The sequence below is a fragment of the Corvus hawaiiensis genome, chromosome 24, assembly GCF_020740725.1.
Source record: "Corvus hawaiiensis isolate bCorHaw1 chromosome 24, bCorHaw1.pri.cur, whole genome shotgun sequence".
NCBI lineage: Eukaryota > Metazoa > Chordata > Aves > Passeriformes > Corvidae > Corvus > Corvus hawaiiensis.
Window position 1 is genome coordinate 7,426,641 of NC_063236.1, and position 14,482 is coordinate 7,441,122.

The 14,482-nt window shown below is 53.5% G+C and overlaps 2 protein-coding genes across 2 annotated transcripts; one reads left to right on the plus strand and one right to left on the minus strand.

Annotated features, from left to right (window-relative positions):
- Positions 1–410: 410 nt before the first annotated feature.
- On the minus strand, positions 411–6,734 carry DCLRE1B (DNA cross-link repair 1B). Its single transcript, XM_048328097.1, has 4 exons — positions 6,491–6,734; positions 6,225–6,369; positions 5,836–6,015; positions 411–5,750 (listed from the first exon to the last, which is right to left on the minus strand). The coding sequence occupies exons 1-4, from the start codon at positions 6,677–6,679 to the stop codon at positions 4,909–4,911; spliced, it is 1,356 nt and encodes a 451-aa protein (XP_048184054.1). The 5' UTR covers positions 6,680–6,734; the 3' UTR covers positions 411–4,908.
- A 52-nt stretch (positions 6,735–6,786) lies between these two features.
- On the plus strand, positions 6,787–14,239 carry AP4B1 (adaptor related protein complex 4 subunit beta 1). The gene is made up of 10 exons (XM_048328096.1): positions 6,787–7,048; positions 7,126–7,350; positions 7,427–7,557; positions 8,313–8,460; positions 9,103–9,599; positions 10,276–10,359; positions 11,272–11,375; positions 11,539–11,746; positions 12,236–12,520; positions 12,954–14,239. Exons 1-10 carry the CDS (start codon positions 6,936–6,938, stop codon positions 13,427–13,429), a joined length of 2,271 nt encoding a protein of 756 aa, XP_048184053.1. The 5' UTR covers positions 6,787–6,935; the 3' UTR covers positions 13,430–14,239.
- The last annotated feature ends 243 nt before the right edge of the window (positions 14,240–14,482 follow it).

The window sequence follows — 14,482 nt, forward strand, 5'->3', positions numbered from 1 at the left end:
CTGCTCCGGGGCCCGAGCGGGGCGGAGCGGGCCCGACGGGACCGAGCCGGGACAGAGCCGGGCCGGGCCGAGCTGAGCTGAGGGTGGCAGAGCAGGGCCCGGGCACTGCTCCGGGGCCCAGCGATGGCACCAGAGGAACGGGCAGGAACCGATGCCCGGGAAGTTCCACCTGAACATGAGGAAGAATTTTATCGTGTGGGAACAGATTGCCCAGAGAGGGTGTGGAGTCTCCCTCACTGGAGATATTCCAGAAGCATCTGGACACCATCCCGTGCCATGTGCTCTGCGATGGCCCTGCTGGAGCTGGGAGGCGGGACCAGGTCAAATGCTTCCAAGAAGGGATTTAGTCCCATCAGGTCACCATCACCCACTCAAGAACTCCACAGGGTTTTAAATCAGCCTTTTCAAAGTTAGTGTTGCAGAGACATTTATTGGCTTTCTTGCAAAAGTTCACAACATTTAAAAATAACAATTACAAATACTCTTACCAAAATTCAGACTGAGAGTAGGTTTAGATTAGATACTGGTAAAAAATTCTTTATTCAGAGGGTGGTAAGGCCTTGGCAGAGACTCACAGAGAAGCCATGGAAGTGTTTAAGGCCAGGCTGGGTAGAGCTTGGAGCAACCTGGTGTAGTAGAAGTTGTCCCTGCCCGTGCCAGGGGCTGGAACTTGATGGTCTTTAAGGTCCCTTCCAACCTAAACAATTCTGTGATTCTATGAAAACCTAATAAACTCTCACAGCTTCCTGTTTACATGAACAGCAGCACAAGTGTGAACCCCCTCCAGCAAAACACTGTTCAGGAGCTCTGTGCCCTCTGAGATAGGGAGGTCTCAGTCCTGCATGGGGGACTCATTTCTCTTGGCACGATTTTCTTCAGGCTTACAGTGACCTCCAAGACTGTGGAACATGATTCTCATCTTCCCCAGCACCTGCTCAGGAAGTCCCAGACTCCCCGAGCTAGAGCCAAGAGGCTCCTGGTCAAGGTCTGTCCCAAAGGTTTTATTGCACAACCCACGGCTGCTTGTGCCTCAGGCTGGGGTTTAGCCAAGTGCAAAGCCACAGCCAGAAAAACTTCAGCATGGCAGTGACTGTGGCAAAAGATCCCAAATTCAACCGAAGAAATCCCAGATACACACACAACACCCACAGCAGCTCACTTGAAGGCAGCACCTCACATGATTATTATCAAGGTGACTCTACCTTCTCAACATGTTCTACTACATTTTCAGAGGACTCCATAAAAAAGCACAAAGAGATTTTAGGCTTGAGGTTCATTTGGAATAAGCCCAAAGTGACAACACATTGTAGAGGTAATTATGTAAACGCCTTCATTTTCTGGTGAAGGAAAGATTTCGCCACTGCAGGTTTTTTAATCTAGAAAAGAAGCCCCCGTGCTGCAGGAACAGACAGCAGCTCTGCAGCAGGGAAGAGAGAAGTTGTTGGAAGTGCTCTGGCTTTGTAATTGGGGAAGCAGAGTCAGACACCCGACCCAACAGCGCTCTGGGGCGTTCCCTGCAAGGTGACATTACACACTCGTTTCTGTGGAGCACAGGAGCCAGGCAAATTTTATCTCAGCTTCTTGACAACAACCCAGAGAGCAACTTTCCCCTCTCCACAGCGTAAACAGGGCACTCCTCGTGCTTTCCTACTGTTTTAGAGAAGTTAGAGCCAACTGAGCTGTTCATAGCGCAGTGATTGACCCTCCACAGGCAGCTCTGCTCCAGAACCTGCCCTCACAACACACCAGCATTTGATCACAGCCTGGTAAAACAGCACTGAAAACTTGCCAAAGGGAACTCAGCTCATGCCTTGCTCCTCTGCAAGGCCTTGGCTGAGCTGTTTCCCCTCACTGGGGCTTGGTTCTCAACTGTGGACCAGAGATAAGCAGCTGGAACATGCTCTGTGCGTATAGATTTGGGAGGGCTTTGCTCAGAGCACTTTCTGTTCCCTGCCAGGACAAGTGAAGCTTCCAAACATGTGGCCCTCAGATATCCCACAGTGAAGCCAATACTGGGCTGCAGCTTCTCATTGTCACTGTTGTGAGCAAAACACACCTGTGGGCAGCAGTGCAGGTGAGCTGGGAGCAGCAGGCTCAGAGCCTGCTCTCCATGACACTCCAGCTCTCAGCTGCTCCCCTGTGAGCCAGGCTGGGGGCAGGAAAACAGGGACATCGTGGAGACAAGTGTGAGGGAGAACAAGGCCTGTAGGAGGCCAGATATTTACTGCCAGGAGACTTCAACTTTTCCACCTTAGGTTGGAAAATTCGTTTATGATCACAGAGCCCAACCATTAACCCAGCACTCCCACGTCCATCACTAAACCCATCTTGAAGGGAAGCTGAAAGATACTCAGAAGCCTCAACACTCAGCAATTCCAGTTCTCCCCACAAGGCCATGTTTTATTTTCCAGCATTTTAGGATAGTACACAAAAGTAGTATTTAAACACCTAACAGGGAAGAAATGTTTGGCACTAAAATGCCTTGTGCACCTGCTGTGCTGAGGCAAAGGTCTCCAACAAAATGACTGTTGGTCAAGTCTCTCCTGCTTCTATTGCTTTTTAAAGCCACTGAGAAATTTTAGGTTTCCTTGGCTCTACACGATGGGTAATTTCCTCCTCAAGTGGCAGGAATTACCTTTTCAGCTTTAGAAAGTGAAGCCAGCATTTTATTCTGCAGCTTTAACTGAGCACGAAGAAACAGGATGCAGATCCCCAGAACTCAAGTCTGCAATGTTCACTTATTTTTGCATGATTAAAGCTCAGATTTACCTCTGTAAAGAATTACCATTTACAACTCCTTTTTTTCCCAGAGGCTGACCAGGAGGTTCTCCACTTCATTTACTGTAATAAATAGTTGATAAGAATAAAAGAGGAAAGGCTGGATGCCATAAAACATCAGATCTCCCAGGTCATTTGCAACATGCCCAAGTGGAGCAGTGACTCAGAAGGTGAGCATTCCTCCCCAGCAGTGGAGAGGCTGCTCAAAGCAGGACATGGAATTTGGGAGTTCAGGCTTCACTCCCCTGCCTGTCAAATGAGTCACTTGAATTTCAACAATATTTAAATAACAGCCTGCATCTCCCAGGCAGCAGCAGCAGACAGCACACTACGAGCACAGCGCTATCATTTCCATGTTACAAAACGTGCGGGTGTCTCCACTCACACCCACCTGACAGGGATCTGCAGTTGAGTTTGGATTAGGAAATAATCCACACAGAAAACTCCAAGCAGCAGGACACAGGGCCCACAGCAGGAGACTCAAGCTGCCCTTGCTGCCCTGTGAAGTGCAGGTCACAGGACACTGCTCTGTCACTTCCAATGTCCCCTTGGCAGCTGGCAGGCAGAGCCACAGCAGTCCCAGGGGCAGGCACTCCTTATGTAACAGGGATGAATACTGCCATGCCTGGGAAAGCACAGGGCTGGGAGTCAGGACTCATGTTTGCCAAACAAACAGCTTTCCAAACATCCCCACTCTGGCTGTCAACACTCACTGTTCCGGACAGCCCTGTTTGTGACTGCTGCAACTGCTGCATCCAAGGACACCTTTGCTTTTCACAAGGCCTGGCCCTACTCCAAGAGCAAATTCTTCCTTTCCTGGCTCAATTCAGGGAATCCAACCCATCTAGCTGCCTCTTGGAAAGGCCTTGCAGGACACTATGTTCAGAAAATACTGAAACATTTTGCCTAGAAAGTAAAAAAAGGGGGAATCGAGAGATGAGGAACAAACTGCTCTGTTGCTCCAGGACAGTGTCCAGTGACCATTTCCACTCCAGCTGCCCTGACCATAGGAGGGGCCAATTTGAAACACTGGCAGTGCAGTTTGGCACAGTCGACTGCAGTGGGTACCCAATGGTTTGTCACACTACAGACACTTCCCAGCTGTGCCAGGCCAGGGCTCTGCAGCTGATCCACAGTGGGAAAGTGCCCAAACTCTAACTAACAGAGCCAGTTCTGCTGTTCAGTCACAATCTTTCCAAACAATGCTGCTAAGACTGATCACACCACTAAGCAGATGTTTCATTAACTCCCATCCCATTTGCCACTGCAGGACAAGAGCAGGCAGAATGGGAAAGCAGAAAAGTGGCAGTTACCAGGAGTGCTTTGCCATCAAACAGAATTCAGAGGTGCAAGACTGAGTGCAGAGACTGCAGAGGATATAGTGGCCCACTCTGAAAAGCCTACAACTCAAGAACTCAGACAATTCCTACTTTTTCTGGCCACAAACCTGAAAAAGCACTGACAATTAGCATTGAGATGGCACTTTCAAGAGAGCAGGACTACATCCAGCTGCAGTTGGCTGGCTGGATGCAAAAGCTGGAAGTATTAGTAGATTAACAGATAGAAAACAGATTATTGGACTTTAAGGCACTTCATTTCTTAGATCTCTTTAAGCAGCATTTTTAAAAAGCACCTTGATACAGAACATCTGTAATTCACTTCGGAATGAACTGCTCATAGTCAGTGAGGTATCACACACTTACAGAAAGGAGAATCTTTGGGGCTCTCAGATTCCCCCCCCTTGCTCCTTTCATCACAGTCCAGCCATTAATTACTCAGCTGCAGACAGCTCACACCCTCTGCAGCTCTGCTTGAATCAACCTCTCAGTGGCTTTTGTAAGAGGGGACAGGCAAGTCACTGCAAAAGGTGGACAGAAGGCACACAGGCAGTGGGACCACAGTGCCCAGCGTTGTGGGGGACACAGGAGATGTAGAGATAAAAAAAAAAATAAATAAATTTTTAAAACGTACCATCTACAAACTGGTTTTAGTTTCCTCTCTGTCCTCTATAAAGAGGTAAAGAAAGTAGAGTCGCAGAGCTGAGCTCCTCTCTCCTAATGGGAAACCTGAGCATGGAGCAGAACGAAAACACTGCTACCTGCTGCACTGGCAACAACGTCACACGATTTTTCAGGGTGTGTCTCCCTGCCTAAAAAAGCCTTCTACCAGCTCATCAAATGTCCGTGAGCGATTCTGCTTTAGGACATTTAAGGGAGTGAGTAAATATTGCTCTGCAAATCCAGTTGCAAGGTGCTCACTGGAAACAGGTGCTGCTCCAGTTGTTCCCAGCTGTTCCCCACTCAGCTCTTCCTTCTCACCCATGTGACGCGCGCAGCCTTCTATTGAGCAGGGAGCTGGCTCACAGTAGTGCTGAGGAACCTTAACATCTGTAAATGCTTCAGGTTTCTCAGTATTTTTCTCTGGGGACTCATAAACGACCCCTCGGGGCACAGAACGTGACATGGCTCTTTTCCAGAGACTCATGGGTTTCTGCCCCCTCCTTTGGCTTTGCTGCTGTCCAGACTCTTGCACGGGCTTTGGGACTTTGAAGTCAGGAAGCACCTGGGGGGCCGAGCTCAGGTATTCCTGAAAGTAAGCCTGGCACATGTCAGCCTTCACAATGGGAACGATGGAGCAGGGTTTCAGCCACTTCACAAACTCGCACAGCTCCGCGAAGGACGAGTGGTCCGAGTATGGGATGAGGTGGATGTTGGGGTGGGTGACCTTCATGGGCCTGCCTGTGGGGATGATGGCAATGGTGGGGTGCAGCGCATTCCAGCTGTCGAGCGTGTCCCAGCGGATCTCGGCGACATCCACGGCACGGATCCAGCCGGCGCCCTCCTCGGCGGTGAACACATCCGGCAGCTCCAGCAGCCGCATCTGCTCCAGGCGCCAGGGACTCACCACCACCCATGTGCTGAACTCCAGCGCCAGGTCCACCAGCAGCGTCTCCTTGCCCAGGGTGTACACACCTGCCAGGAGAGCAGTGCCTCAGGCACAGGGCAGGACGTGAGCCCTGCCAGGGGCTGTGCTAGCAGGAGGAAGGGCAGCACTCACCAATGACCACGTGGTGCTGCGGGTGGGCGCGGATGAGGTGGGCAGCCTGGTGTGTGGCCAGCGCCCGCGAGGGCAGGGCCCGCTGGGGGTGGCAGTGAGTGTTGTCCAGGTACAGGCGGTCGATGTGGCGGCCCCTCAGCGCCGGCTCACTCTGCATGGCACTCGTGTAGCGGAAATCTCCTGCAAGGACAGGGATGGCAGGACAGGGCCCAGAGAGGGTGTGGAGTCTCCCTCATTGTGGATATTTCAGAATCATCTGGTCACAATTCTGTGCCATGTGCTCTGGGACAACCCTGCTTGATCAAGGGGTTAGGACCAGGTGACCCACTGCAGTCCCTCCCAACCTGACCCATTTTGTGATTCTGTGATTGTGGGAACCTGCCCTGTACCTGTGTAGAGGATGGTGCCGAAGGTACCCTCAAAGAGAAACATAACGGAGCCAGGGCAGTGGTTGGAGTCGATCAGTGTCACCGTCACCTCACCCAGGACATGGCTCTGCCCCACCTCCAGCGGCCGGATCCAGCACATCGGCACCTGCAGGGGCCGAGGTGTGAGGGTTGGGACAGGCAGGTGGGGCTGCCCAGGCGACGAGGGCTGGGTGTGGCAGGTGGGGGTGCCCAGGCAACGAGGGCCGGGGCGGGCGGGACACACCTACCTGCAGGCGGCGGTGCAGGAGGCGGGCGGTGAGCGGGGAGCAGTACAGCGGGCGGCTCCAGGTGCTGGACAGCCCCACCGTGTGGTCCGAGTGCATGTGGGACAGGAAGAAGAGGCGGGCGCCAGCCGCCCTCCTCAGGCTCCAGAAATCCACGGCAATGGGGGTCCCGGGCAGCACCGTCCCGCTCATAGCGGGCGGAGGCCCCGCGCCCCTCACGCCGCTTTTGGCGGGAAGCGCCGCGCACGCGCGGACGGCGCGGGGCGGGGCCGGGCGGCGCGCCAGGGGCGGGGCCGCGTCACGTGCGCGGGGGTCACGTGGGGCCGGGGATCGGGACCGGGACCGGGACCGCGACCGCATCCTGGGATCTGGGACTGGATCGGGACCTGGGACTCGGCCTAGGAGCGGGAACAGGACCAGCGCCTAGGAGCGGGGCTGGCGCGGGGCCATGCCGTACCTGGGTGGCGAGGAGGCGCAGCGGGAGCTCCGCCGGGCCCTGTCGAACCCGCACGTGCAGGCGGACCCGGCGCGGTACCGCGGCGCCGTGCTGCGCGTGATCCGGTACGGCGGGCGGGGGCCGGGCGGGGGGCGCGGGGCCGGGCCGGGCCGGGCCGCGCTGAGCCCGGTGCCCGCCGCAGGCTGATGGCGCAGGGCGCCGACGTGTCGGGGCTGTTCCCGGAGATGGTGAAGGCGGGCGCGGTGTCGGACGTGGTGCAGAAGAAGCTCGTGTCGTTCTACGTGCGCGCCCAGGCCCCGCGGCAGCCGCAGCTGGCGCTGCTCGCCGTCAACTCCCTGCGCAAGGACTGCGCCCACCCCAGCCCGGCCGTGCGCGGGCTCGCCCTGCGTACCATGTGCGGCCTCAGGTGCGGCGGGGCCCGGGGCGGGGCGGGGGTGTCCCCGGCCGCGGTGCCCCGCTGATGCCCGGCTGCCCGCCCGCAGGATGCCCGGGATCCAGGAGTACCTGCAGCAGCCCATCGTGAGCGGGCTGCGGGACAAGGCGTCCTACGTGCGCAGGGCGGCCGTGCTGGGCTGTGCCAAGATGGTGAAGCTGCAGGGGGACTGCGAAGTGGGTGAGTGGCCGTGGGGCTGGGGACACGCAGGTGCTGTGCTCATGGTGCGCGTTCGGGCTTTAGGGCCGGGCTGGGTTCGCTGTGCTGCCCCTGCAGGGCAGAGAGGGAGAGAAAGGGAAGGGTAGTTAAGGAAAAGACTGAGAGAACTAGGATTGTTCAGCCTGGAGAAGAGAAAGCTCCGGGGAGACCGTGTTGTGGCCTTCTAGTACCTGAAGGGAGCCCGCAAGAGAGCTGGAGAGGGGTTTTGGAGAAGGGTGTGGAGTGACAGGACAAGGGGGAATGGATTCAAACTGAAAGAAAGCAGGTTTAGGATATTAGGAAGAAATTGTTCCCTGTGAGGGTGGTGAGGCCCTGGCACAGGGTGCCCAGGGAAGCTGTGGCTGCCCCTGGATCCCTGGAAGTGTCCAAGGCCAGGTTGGACAGGGCTTGGAGCAACCTGGGACAGTGGGAGGTGTCCGTGCCCATGACAGGGGTGGGACTGGATGAGCTTTAACGTCCATTCCAACCCTTAACACTCTATGATTCAATGATTTTGTTCCATCCCCAGTCTCTGATAAGCCAGGGGCTGCTCTGACCCACACAGACCCTCAGGGAAAAGTTGTGCCAAAGGCAGGTCTTCCTGTAGAGTTTGAAGTTTTGTTGATCCCTTCTCCCAGTTCAAGCCACATCTTTTTTTTTGTGATTAAGACTCACATATCGTGATGATACTGCAGTGTGCCAACAGAACTTGATGGCAGGACCTCTGTGCTTTGCAGATGGTGCTCTGGTGAACGAACTGTACAGTTTGCTTCGTGACCAGGACCCCATTGTGGTAGTGAACTGTCTGAGGGCCTTGGAAGAGATCTTGAAGAAGGAGGGAGGAGTTGTCATCAACAAACCCATTGCCCATCATCTCCTCAACAGGTTTGTTTTCTTTGGTATCAAGATGGTGCTGGAAGCATCTCTTGTTCTTGTGTTTTCTATGCAGAGAGGCAGTTTCTGGGAGGACCTAAGGAACTCTTGTCAGGTACCCAAAGATGGAGGTGGCCATCCTAAGTTAACTAAACCACTTTAGGCTAAGGTCTTCAGAGAAATCTGGGATGTCCTGCTCTTCTGAGGAGTCTTTGCCTCAGCTGATGGTTTGGTTTGTAATTGTAGGTTAATGTGATTAGACTTTTGGGATTTTTTAAGTGATAACACACATGATCTATCTGTGGGACAGGTATTTTCTAGTATGTCTTTCCAGACCCATTGAAAGATATATTATTTAACCATTGCTTGAGGAAATCAGTTTTTCTGCAGGTAGCTCTATGTGCTCTGGGAACAAAGGGGTATTGCTCTGTCCAGGGTTCTTGTCAGTGTTGCTGCCTGGTGTAAACACCAGCAAAAGTGCACATGACTGATACTGAGTTAATAACTGGGCAGTTCTCTTGAGATAAAACCGTGGCATCCACTTGGTTTGGAACAGAGGCCGTAAGGAAGTCGGAGGCTGAGGCCTCTGCTCTGCACAGCGCAGATGTTCCTGCACTCCCTGACTCGTGCCCCCTGTGCCTGTGCTCCTGGCAGGATGCCTGACCTGGATCAGTGGGGGCAGAGCGAGGTGCTCACCTTCCTGCTGCGCTACAGACCCCGCAGCGAGGAGGAGCTCTTCGACATCCTCAACCTGCTCGATGGGTACCTCAAGAGCAGCAGCCCCAGCGTCGTGATGGCAGCCACCAAGCTGTTCCTGGTGCTGGCCAGGGAGTACCCAGATGTGCAGGCAGATGTGCTGGTGCGGGTGAAGGGCCCGCTGCTGTCTGCCTGCACCTCAGAGAGCAGGGAGCTCTGCTTCACCGCGCTCTGCCACGTGCGCCAGATCCTCAGGAGCCTGCCCGGCCACTTCAGCAGCCACTACAAAAAGTTCTTCTGCTCCTATTCGGAGCCCCACTACATCAAATGCCAGAAGATGGAGGTGCTGTGTGAGCTGGTGAATGATGAAAACGTGCAGCAGGTGCTGGAGGAGCTGAAGGGTTACTGCACAGATGTGTCGGTGGAGCTGGCGCAGGGAGCGATCTTTGCCATAGGTGAGAGCTGTGCCTTGGCTCTGCTGCAGCTCTGCGCCTCTCAGGGGGGCTGTTCTCCACTGAAGGGTATCTGGGCAAGCACCAAATCACTGCTCTGTGCTGTAACAGCGACCAACCTCCCCAGGAGTGTTTTGTGTCAGAGTGTTTCTGAACCACTGATTATTTCAGAAGTCCTGGCATTGAGCTGCTTCAGGTTGTGCAGAAGATCCTTGGATCTCATGCTGTGAGGAGGTGCTCTAAAGAAAATGTGTCATTCGTCTTGTTAATGAGCTTTGCAGTGTTCAGTGAAGCTGTGCTGGGGGTGGAGGAGTTCTAATACCTGCTTGTTCTTTGAGTTGTGATGGGGGCAGAATTAAGGTGATAGTTTTGGTTTTTTGAGCTTTAAAAATAGTTATTACAGTATTCATAAGGAGAAAGCTGGGGATTACAAAATGCCTTTTTAATATATTACATCTAAGGAAAATTCCGAAATCTTCTGAGGCATGGCCTCAAAAAAAGGAACATGACCTTGGTGTGGAGAACAAGCTCATTTGGCCACACTTTCAGAAATGGTAGTCAGAAAGGAAAGGAGAGAGACTGTTCCTTTAAAGCCAGTTTGTGATGAGTAGTTGGGCTCATGAATCCTGTTTCATGCTGATAAAAGGTTGACTCTTATGTCTTTTCAACATCCTTGCAGCCAATATTGCCAGGACATACACAGAGCAGTGTGTGGGAATTCTGACAGAGCTGCTGGGGCTTCAGCAGGAACACATCACCTCAGGTAACCATTGCAGGCTGCTGCCTGGTTTATGCTCTCAGGAGGTGCCCTTGCTGGGGCTCGGGATCCCAAACTCGAGGCCCTCAAAGGCACTTGGCTTTCACTTTAATTGGCACCTTCAGATGGAAGTCTTCCAGGTGGGTTGAGGGGTATAAAGTGCGTTCCTTCTGTAGGAACTGCTCTCTGTGGGAAAGGGGAAGATAGTTGTTGCTGTGTTCGTGGTTCTTTCTGGCTGCCACCTGCTGACTCAGGGAGTGAGGGGCTCAGCAGAGACATTTTACTGTCTGTTTGAGGGCCAAGATGATTAATAGATCTTTTAAATCTCTGTGATTTCTGTTCCTCATATAATAGTCTGATTCACTTGTACCCAAGCTTCCTTTTTTCTCTTCGGCCCTCCGATCCACCTTCACATCACTGCTGTTCCTGCTGTTCTCTTTTAACTGGTCTTGCTCTCAGATTTGAAAGCACATGCTTGCACTCAGCTGTTGAATTCAATCTCAGGAGCTGCTGGTGTTTCTGAGTGGGCAGCAAAACCTTTAAAGTTTTGACCTAAAGTTCACGAGCGTCATTTTGAATCGGGGTCAGCTTTAATTTGTCATTGTAACCTCGTGCGTCTGAAGCATCGTGAGTCAGGCTTTTTAAAGGCTGGCAGTGGCCAGAAGAGAGGTTGCAGCCAGAGGAACAATCTGAAGTCTCAGTGCTTTATTTTAGACCTGATGCAGCTTTGCTCTGACAAATGCAGTGTCATGGGATTGGGAAGGAGGGTGCCTCAAATCACAGTCACAGGCAGGGCACTGACCTTCCTGGCTGAGATTTGCAAAGCCCATTGAGTGGGGGTGTTTGAAAGGTTTTCTTTTTTTCCCTGAGTGTTTTTTATAACTTTTGGGGGATGCTGATAACTTGCTTTCCTTGCAGCTGTGGTCCGTGCTTTCCGGGACCTGGCCTGGCTGTGTCCCCAGTGCACAGATGCCGTGTGCCAGGCACTGCCTGGTTGTGAGGACACCATCCAGGACAGCGAGGTGAGGGGACAGTGCTTGGGGCCAGGTGGACAAGGACTGTTCAGCTTTCCTTTGCCTCGAGACTGGGGGCGGAAACCTTCAGATTTGTTCTCTCAGCGTGCTTATTTCATGCCAACACATGGCACACAGCAGCTGTTTGCTGGTGTTTCTGTGGTTCCTTCAGGGCAAACAAGCACTGATCTGGCTCCTGGGCACACACGGGGAGAAGATTCCGAACGCTCCCTATGTCTTGGAGGACTTTGTGGAGAACGTGAAGTCCGAGACGTTCCCAGCAGTGAAGATGGAGCTCCTGACGGCGCTGGTGCGGCTCTTCCTGGCCCGTCCCGCCGAGTGCCAGGACATGCTGGGCAGGCTGCTCTACTACTGCATAGGTGGGTTCCCTCTGTCCTCACAGGTTTTTGGGGACCTGCTCCAGCCGTGTCCCCAGGGCATGGAGGCTGTGTCAGCATCCTGGCTCTGAGGAGGCCATCCAGGCTGGCAGGGTAAGGTGGTTTCATGCCTTAGGCTGCTGCCTGGCCCCTGGCTGGCTGGTGGTTGTGGACAGGACACCTTCCACTGTCCCAGGGTGCTCCAAGCCCCATCCAGCCTGGCCTTGGACACTTCAGGGATCCAAGGGCAGCCACAGCTGCTCTGGGCACCCTGTGCCAGGGCCTCCCCATCCTCACAGGGAAGAATTCCTTCCAAATATCCCATCTAACCCTGCCCTCTGTTAGTTTACAACCATTCCCCCTCGTTCTTTCGCTATCTGCCTGCGAGCAGGCTTGTATTGTATCCCTGAAAGCCTGTTTTTAATAATTGTTAGTACTCTGGGGAAATGTGGCTGATAGAATTCTCCATAAATTGCATCTCTGTGTTCCCAGAGGAGGAGCTGGATATGGCTGTACGAGACCGTGGACTGTTCTACTATCGCCTTCTGCAGTCTGGGCTGGAGGAGGTGAAGCGGGTCCTGTGTAGCCCCAAGTCTGACCCCTCCCTGGGACTCCTGGGGGACCAGACCAAGCAGCCTGTCAACGCCTGGGCTTTGGAGTTCAACACTCTGGCCACAGTTTATGGCAGAGAACGCTGGGCACTCGCCACTGCTCACCAGCCTGTGGAACCCTCTTACTCCTGCTCTCCTCGTGCTGACTCCAGGAACAGAGACACAGGTAACCTGCCTCACCTTCCTCTGGGGTCCATTCTCCCCTTGCCAGTAGATCACAGAATCCCAGAATGGTTTGGGTTGGAAGGGGCCTTGAAATTCCTCTTGTTCCACACCCTGCCATGGGCAGGGACACCTTCCACTACCTCAGGTTGCTCCAAACCCCTTCCAGCCTGGCCTTGGACACTTCCAGGAATCCAGGGGCAGCCACAGCTGCTCTGGGCAGCCAAGATGTTGTCCCATGGGTTTGTGTGGAAGGTCAGAGTGCTTTGGGAATGCTGACTTGGTGTTCTGATCACCTTGTGCAGTGTGTGGCTGGTCACTCACGAGCCCAGGGGATGCTGCTGATGGCACTGGGATTCCAGCCTTCCTCTGCTCCATCAAATGGGCTTTGTGCCACTGGGAGCTGCATCTCACATGTGTTTGTGCTTTCCTTTCAGAGTCACTTGTGTCTGAAGGGAATAAGGAAGTCCTCGAGGTTCATCCTGATCCTCTGATGTCTGAAGGGAATAAAGAAGTCCTCAAGGCTCATCCTGATACAGGCAGCCTGAGCTTGATCCCTGATGTTTCCCTGACTGCAGAACAGTTTGAGACGACGTGGCTGAGCCTGGACACGAGCTGCCAGCTCTCTCTGCCCTGGTGTGGGCCTGTCCACCCAGACACCATCCAGACAGCCCTTCACGTGGTCCACATCCAGACCATTGCCATGAGCAAAGCTGGAGCCCAGCCCTGGAAAGCTTATCTGAGTGCCCAGGATGACTCAGGCTGCCTCTTCCTCACAGAGCTCCTGCTTGAGGCTGCAGATTCAGAGCTGCAGGTTTCAGTGAAGCAAAATGAAGCAAAGCCAGAGGCACTGCAAGCCTTCATCTCAGCCTTGAGGACAGTCCTGGAGGCAGTGGCTGGACTGGAGTCTTGACTGGTCCCTGCTCCCAGCAGGATGCATGCTCAGGACACAGGAAAAGTTGATTTCTCTGGCTTCTTTTGCTGTGCCCAGTGCTGGTTTTGTACTTTTAAACTACAGAGTGTTGGCAGCCTGGCCCTGGGCCTGGAAAGCCCGGGTGGTGTGGGGGAAGCTGCAGCTGGGGCTGGGGAATGGAGCAGGGTGAAGGGTCTGCCCTCCCTCTGGGCTGGGGAAAGGACAGGGTCACTCTGGTGTGAGTCACAGGACTAGTGGCATCCGTGGTGGTTGTCACGAGGCACGAACATCACTGATGGAACCAGAGCTGAGCAGAATTCAGGGGGGTGTTTTGGAGAGGATTTTTTTCCTGAGAATTACAGATAATTAAAAAAAAACCCCAAAACATCAGAGGCACCAGGATTCTGCCACTTACCTCATATTAAAATATGAGGAATAGTGCAGTGAAGAGAGAACATTTCATTCTTGGCTCCCTTTACATTTGTTTTAATTTGCTGTCTGATTTCAGTAGTAGCTTCACTTAGGGGTGAACAGAGCTCTGTTGTGCCAGAGGAGGGTGGGCAGGGTACATCCTGCCCACTGGAACCAGCAGGCTCCACTTCTGAGAGATAGGCATGGGGTTTGTAGTGCAGTGTGTTACTGAGGTGGAGAACTGCGCTCTCTGAAGTTCCCCCCAGCTTTTTGATTTCTTTGAATGACTTGATTGTACCTTCAAATGGCAGTGTGCCTTCCATGCACTTCACTGAAACCCTGTCACTGTTAAACAGACTTCTGATTTTCTTAATAAAAATGTGAATCATTCTTGGCTGATTTCTGGAGTTTCTTGTTCCTTCAACCCTCAGGACTGTGGATGGAGTGATCCGATCACTGCTGTGGATCAGGGCAGATCTGCAGCCCAGCTCCTGCCTCTGTGTCCAGCAGGGCTTTTCTCTCTGACCTTCCTTGAGGCAAAGCTTTAAGGAGCAATTGGGCAATAATTAATCTCAGTCTCATATGCCAAATTACTGTGAGGGGTGAACCTGCAGGTGAACTCAAAGGCAGATCATCAGTCAG